Source organism: Lipotes vexillifer, unplaced genomic scaffold (genome assembly GCF_000442215.2).
Source record: "Lipotes vexillifer unplaced genomic scaffold, Lipotes_vexillifer_v1.1 scaffold23, whole genome shotgun sequence".
Lineage (NCBI taxonomy): Eukaryota > Metazoa > Chordata > Mammalia > Artiodactyla > Lipotidae > Lipotes > Lipotes vexillifer.
Window position 1 is genome coordinate 3372814 of NW_006796283.1, and position 6768 is coordinate 3379581.

The 6768-nt window shown below is 62.4% G+C and overlaps 2 protein-coding genes across 3 annotated transcripts in view; one reads left to right on the forward strand and one right to left on the reverse strand.

The window, feature by feature from the left end:
• The window catches only part of RNF166 (ring finger protein 166), a 7225-nt gene extending 7091 nt beyond the window's left edge, over nt 1-134 (reverse strand). Inside the window, exon 1 of one of the 2 annotated variants that reach the window (XM_007468438.1) lies at nt 21-134. In XM_007468438.1, coding sequence (XP_007468500.1) covers nt 21-134 — 114 coding nt within the window. Of the gene's footprint in view, nt 1-2 lie in introns of both variants that reach the window. The other variant, XM_007468437.1, reaches the window with a different exon arrangement.
• A 330-nt stretch (nt 135-464) lies between these two features.
• Nucleotides 465-6768, forward strand: part of CTU2 (cytosolic thiouridylase subunit 2) — a 7974-nt gene continuing 1670 nt past the window's right edge. The window contains exons 1-8 of the mRNA XM_007468473.1: nt 465-529; nt 1164-1238; nt 4383-4461; nt 4615-4674; nt 5427-5487; nt 5880-5989; nt 6116-6372; nt 6505-6640. Coding sequence (XP_007468535.1) covers nt 465-529; nt 1164-1238; nt 4383-4461; nt 4615-4674; nt 5427-5487; nt 5880-5989; nt 6116-6372; nt 6505-6640 — 843 coding nt within the window. The remainder of the gene's footprint in view (nt 530-1163; nt 1239-4382; nt 4462-4614; nt 4675-5426; nt 5488-5879; nt 5990-6115; nt 6373-6504; nt 6641-6768) is intronic.

Consider the following 6768-nt stretch of genomic DNA (forward strand, 5'->3'; position numbering starts at 1 on the left):
GCCAGGGGCCGATGGTAGACTTCCAGGCAGATGGGGCAGCTGTACTGCGCCTCCAGGCCGCTGTCGCCGCCCGCGGGCCCGCCCGGCGGCTGCCGCTGCTGAGCCGAGGCCACCAGGCTGCGGAACATCGCCATCCCCGGGGCCCGGCCCGCCGCCGCCGCCGCCCCTGTCCCGGCCAGGCCCGGCCCGGCCCGGCCTGCGCGTCACGGCCGCGCCGGCTCCGAGTTGACGTCATAGGGAGCGCCCGCCCCCCGGCCCGCGCGTCACGGCCGCGCCGGCGCCGGGATGACGTCATAGGGAGCGCCCCGCCCCCGGCCCGCGCGTCATGGCTGCGCCGAGATGACGTCATATGGCGCGCCCGCCCCTCGCCCGCGCGTCACGGCCGCGCCGGCGCCTTGATGATGTAGTCAGGGCGCGCCGCCGCCGTCGCCGCCGACCCCCACGCCCCGTGACACGGAGCCGCCATGTGCGAGGTGAGCGAGGACTACCGGGAGCCCGCGCCCGTGGGGCCGCCGCCGCCACGGCCCGGGTAAGAGTTGGACGGCCGCACCCGCCGCTTTCTTTCCGGCGCTCCCGCAGACGGCGAGCCCTGCCCCGAGGGGCCGGCCCGCACTTTACGCTCAGGGCCCCGGGAAGCCAGGAGACCGCCGAGGGCGGGGCCCAGGAGTCCCGGAATCTCTGGTCGGGGGTGGACCTCGCTCCGCAGCACCCGGAGAGTGCCTGGCAAGCCCGTGGTAAACACTGTGCGCTCTCGCACCTCTAATTCTTGCAGCCAGTGGGACGGCTTCGCCGCTGACCAAGCTGGCCGAAAGTCGGCCTCCCTGTCTTTTCTACCCACTGGCTCCACTTCCCCCTTCCAGGGCCGCAGAGAGCAAGTTGGCTCTCTTCTTGTGCCAGCCCCTGAGAGATTGAGCCCACTGAGTTGGCTTTAACAGACGGAAATCTCCCTAGGGCCTTGGTCTTTCCCCGGAGTGGTAGTTTGGATAAGATACAAGCCGTAGTTTGTGTGGTGCGCCCCCGCCCCCACGTCCCAGGCCCCAGTGACCTCTCGTACAACAGTTTGGGGTGAGAAACAGGCTACCGTCTCCCTGAAGCCCCCGGGAGAGGGGTGTAACCTGTGTTCCTGTTCTCTCCACCCCCCACCCCCCCACCCACGTCTCAAGCCGTGAGCAGAAATGTGTGAAGTGCAAGGAAGGCCTGCCTGTTGTGGTGATCCGAGCCGGAGATGCTTTCTGCAGGTGAGGCATGGAGGTGGCAGGCGACCTGGTACACACGGTCTCGCTCAGTAACCAGGACTGCCCCCATATCCGTGGCTTTGTTTCTTTTTTAAAAAAATTATTTTATTTATTTTTTGCTGTGTTGGGTCTTTGTTGTTCTGCGCGGGCTTTGCGGTGAGCAGGGGCTGCTCTTCATTGCGGTGCGCAGGCTTCTCATTGTGGTGGCTTCACTTGTTGCAGAGCACGGGCTCTAGGTGCGCGGGCTTCCGTAGTTGTGGCACGTGGCCTTCAGCAGTTGTGGCTCACGGGCTCTAGAGCGCAGGCTCAGTAGTTGTGGCACGCGGGCTTAGCTGCTCCGCTGCATGTGGGATCTTCCCGGACCAGGGCTTGAACCTGTGTCCCCTGCATTGGCAGGCAGATTCTTAACCACTGCGCCACCAGGGAAGCCCTATGGCTTTGTTTCTTGCTTTTGAAAGCATCTTACCACTTTACTCCTGCTTCTAACGTCCTGCTGGTGTGTCTGTGTGTGTGCAGGTTTCTTGTGTGAGTGCCATTCTCCCATCATCCAGCCATTGGTCAGGTGGCAGGAAGGTATTGATGGAGCTTACGGGGAGAGTTGGGGGTGAAAGTGGAGCGTGGTGTGTGGGAAGAGCTCTTTGGGGCAGCTGGAACGCATATAGGGGCAGATTGGAGCAGCCTGGTGTCTCTGGCAGGTGCTTTTCATGATGCTGTCTGACTTGCAAGAGAGAGAGAGGGATGGAAGGCGGGCTGTAGTCTTCTCCCAGCTCTGGGAGGACCTTTGGACAGCAGCGGCTTACTCCCAGAGAGGCCTGAGCATATTCGGTTTTATCTGAAGCTCTCTGTGGCCCTGTCACGTTGCCCTTGAATCATAACTTCCAATATCTGATCACGTTCGCTGGATTCATAGCTCCACAAGGGCAGGGCCTGTCTCCCGTTTTATACCTATGAATTTCTGGTGACATTGCATGCCTTGTATAGCGAACGAACGCATGTTGAATGAGTGATGGGCTCACATTTTTCAGTTGGTCTTCCAGAGTACTGGACTCTGCTTTCTAAAAGTTTCCGAAAGAGAAACCGAAGGGACGGAATAAGTTGTTTTCCCCAGACTTCCTCACACCTGCCCATCTTTGGGGGGCCTCGCAGACTTGGTGTGTGCCATCAGGAAATAACGTTTTAGGCAAGGAAGTCACTGCTTTAAGCACGTAAGAGTATCTAGAAACAATGACCTCTCCAGTCTGCTTGGAGAACTCACAGATAAGAAGAGAGGCCGCAGTGACTCCTCCTGGGCCCAAGGCTCCCCCTCCCCCGCTTGCTTAGTCCCGGGAAGAGGTGGGAGGCTGATTTTCCGGGTTGCAGGTTCTGGCAGTCTAGGTTTTGAGCAAGTTTCCTCAGTGACGGGAGGTTCAGCATGTCGGAAACCCTGGCCTTGCCTGACCCACAGGGCGCATGTGGTTTCAGGAGCCTTAGTGGTGCTGGGGAGACATGGGTGCAGCAGCCACGGGGTCCTCTCTGCCGCCGTGAGCATCTGTGTCTGCTTGAGGACCCTCCCTGGGCCCTGACCTTCCAGGAGTCACTCCCATGGCTGGTCTCCTGGGGTCCCTGGAGCCCCAGTGATTTGCTGCTAAAACGGAGTTGAGTTACCATCCACAGAGGTGCCTCGGGGTGTTTGGTCCGCAGTTCGTAAGTGGTGCCTGCTTGGCGTTGGGGGCACTGCTGTGATACCAGCACGTGCGTACAGGAAGAAGGCAATAGATACGGGGGCACAGCCCCAGGCTTGGGGCCGCTCCGCTCCCTGCTGCTCCGGGCACTGTTGTCCACCTTGGCTGCCTGCTGGGGAGCGAGCTTGCTTTCTCTCTCTCTCTCTTTCTTCCTTCCTTTCCCTCCCTTCCCTTTCTGCCCTTTTTTCCTTTCTTTCCTTCTTTTTTGTCTCTCCATCTGTCTTTCTCTTTCTTGTTTTCTCTCTCCCTTCTGTTTTTCCTTTTCTTCTTTCTCATCTTTGTCTTTTTGTCCCTCTCTTCTTTCCTTTCTTTCTTCCTTTTCTTTCTTACACTTCTTTCTTTTTTATATATTCAGCATTTGTTTATTTATTTTGGCCGTGTTGGGTCTTAGTTGCGGCACGCGGGATCTTTGTTACAGCATGCAGACTTCCTGGTTGTGGCATGAGGACTTCTTAGTTGCCGCACGTGGATTCTTAATTGCGGCATGTGGGATCTAGTTCCCCGACCAGGGATTGAACCTAGGCCCCCGGCGTTGGGAGCGCGGAGTCTTACCCGCTGGACCGCCAGGGAGGTCCTCGCTGCTTTGTTTCTTTTTTCCCTCCCTCCCTCTTCTTCCTTCCTTCCTTCCTTCCCTTCTCATCCTGTGCGGCTTTGCGGGATCTTAGTTCCCCAACCGGGGGTGGAACCCAGGCCATGGCCGTGAGAGTGCCGAGTCCTAACCGCTGGACCTCCGGGGAGCTGCCCTGGGGAGCTTTTAAACGTGGGTGCCTGGGTCTCACCTGATACATCCTGACGTGGTCGGCCTGAGTGACTCTCATGTGCGGCCAAGGCTAAGAACCCCTGACCTGGTGAGCCCCAGGCTCAGCTGGAGGGCTGGCCAAGCATGCAGGGTCCTAGGCCCCGTCGAAGTTACGGTTCTCCGCGCTTGTGGGAGCCTCCGGGGCATTTCTGGAGGCCAGTGTGGGGCTTCAGGATGCTAGTCCCCTGACCCCACAGCCTGCTCAGTGCCTCCGCACGGGGGTCTTGGAAGGGGTCAGCTACTCTGCCTAGGGAGGGGTCAGGGTGGCCTTGCCCTGTGCATGCCCTTCCATCCCTTCCGCCAGCTGGGCCTCCCTGAGTAGCTGCAGTTCACAGTGGTGAGAATTGGGGGGGTGACCCAAGCGGGCCTTCCTGTGTGATGTGAGGCCCATCCTGGGGCAGCCACAGTTGGTGAGAACCCCTCAACCCTGGTTCCCCTTGCCAGTCTTTGGGCGCAGCCTCGACGTCAAGACACTGCTTTTAAGGGTGGAAGCTGCTAAAAGAGAACGTAACCCGGCGGAGCGTCAGGCCGGCCTCCTGCGAGGCAGGGGCGGACAGCTTCCCCATTCTCACGGCGGGCGGGTGGCCTGGGCGGTGTTGCTGCAGCTGCTGCTGGTCTGTGTTGCAGGGACTGTTTCAAGGCCTTTTACGTCCACAAGTTCAGAGCCGTGCTTGGAAAGAACCGGCTGATCTTCCCGGGGGAGAAGGTAGGGTGTGGCGCCCCCTCCTGCAGGCGGCCTGTCCCGGCCACATCCCGCACACCTGGACTTGGGGGGTGGCCTCATGTCCAGGGACGTCCGTGGGCAGGGGTGGGGCATGTTGGGGGCGCAGTGCCTCCGGTGATGTTCCTTCTCCCCCAGGTGCTCCTGGCGTGGTCCGGGGGGCCTTCGTCCAGCTCCATGCTCTGGCAGGTCCTTGAGGTACGCCTGCACACCGTCCTGCACCCAGGCTGTGCCCGGCCGAGCTCCAGGGTGGGGGGCTGGCACCGAGGGGCTCTTGCTTGGGGCTGGGGAGACAGGCCCACTCCCCAGCTAGGACACCCGAGGGCTCTGGGACGTGTGCACAAGGGGCACAGGCCCCCGAAGCGGTGTCCGGAGTGCCAGCCATGTCTCGGTTTAGCGCCCCATCCCTTTGCTGGACTGCGTTAGAAACACGTTTCTGGGAAGCCATGTGTGCCACGCCAGAGCGCCCCTCAGAGTGTCCTGGGGCCCAGGGCCCTCCCCGCAGTCCTGGTGGTGTGTCAGGATGGTGAAGTGAGCAGGCATTTCGGGGGCCTAGAGGGCCTGGTTCTGGCGGGGGAGCAGGGTGGCTTCCCTGAGAAGTTTGAGGGAGACCCAGAGGAGCCGGGGCGCAGCCGGGTGGCGGAGGGGCGCAGGGCGGAGACTGGCAGGGGGCATGGGGGCGGCGCCCGGCAGGCTCAGCTTGGGCGTCGGAGGCCTTGGCCCGCGTGGGACACGCACGGATTCCCTGGGTTCTGTGAGGGGCTGTGGGGCGGTCTGTACCAGGGCTAACGGGAGGCGGCCCTGGGCTTCAGCACAGCGCTTCTGTGCTTGGCCTTCTGCGCTCGCTTCCTGGTCCCCTAGCCCTGGCCGGAGGGTGTGAGAGCAGCGGCCCGCCCCGGCTCTGTCCAGCACCTGGCTGTGGATCTGAGGCCCTTTCATGTCCACCCCAGGGCCTGAGTCAAGATTCTGCCAAGAGACTGCGTTTCGTGCCAGGGGTTGTCTACACCGATGGTACGTGTCGCTGCTGCTCCTCCCGGGCTGTGGTGCTCGTTTGGGCCCACTGACGGCTGGTGCTGTGCCCACGCAAAGCCCTGGCGGGGGCGTTTCTCTTGAGATGTTGCCTGTGTTCGACAGGCAGGCGCTGCTGTCTTAAATCTCAGACCGTCCAGGATTGGGCGGGAGCATCTGCCTGGCGTGCGTCTGTCACGGGGTCAAGGGCACTGAATGAGGAGGGCGACTCCTTTGCCCTTCTTTGCCCCCCTTTTCTCCCCAACCAAAACAGAACCCACCAGCCACTCTAAAAATGCCCTCCAAGGACCCAGGTCAGCGTCCAGAGACTCTGCCGCCCTCCAGGGTGCAATGGCCTTGGCCCTGACCTTACTCTTTCTGCCTGCGGTTCTCAGAGGGAGCAGCCTGTGGCCAGAGCCCAGAGGACAGAGAAAAAACCCTGGCCGAGGCGAAGCTGGTCCTGCAGACCCTCGGCTTCCCGTGGCACATCGTTGCCTTGGAAGAGGTGGGCAGGCTGTCCCTGTTAGAGCGCCCGGGGGTGACTGCTGGGTGTCCAAGAGGGGCGCCGGCCTGTTTCCGCACGTGGGGTGGGCTGGCCCTCACGCACTCCCCCCGCCCCAAAATACACAAGGTGTTCAGCCTGCTGCCGTCTGTGCTGCGCTGCTCTGCCCGGGAGCCGGTGGGGACCGAGGGAGCCTACAAGGCGGCCGTGGACAGTTTCCTGCGGCAGCAGCATGCCCTGGGGGAGGACAAGCAGAGCCAGCCCTGCCCCCAGCACCCCCAGGGCCGGGCTGGGCCACCCACAGCCAGCCAGACTGAGGCTCTGTCCAGGCTGTTCAACTCAGTGAAGACGCTGACGGCCAAGGAGGAGCTTCTGCAGACGCTGCGGTGAGTTCTCTGCCACCCCAGGGTGCCAGCCCCATCCCTCCCACCCAGGTCCTGAGACCCTCTCCCCCCTGCCCCCTGGAGTTCTGGGCCTGCCCTACCTGGGCCCCTGAGACCCCCTGCCCTGCCCTGCAGGACCCACTTGATCCTGCATGTGGCCCGGACCCACGGCTACTCCAAGGTGATGACGGGGGACAGCTGCACCCGCCTGGTCGTCAAGCTCATGACCAGCCTGGCACTGGGGAGAGGGGCCTTCCTCGCCTGGGACACGGTGCGCCTGCAGGCTGCCCAGGGCCCCGTCCCCACCCTCCTGGCCCCTTTCTCTTGACACGGTGTCTCCTGAGTCGGGTTGCCTGCGAGGCGGGGGGAGCCCATGACCCCCCCCCCCCCCCGGGCGGG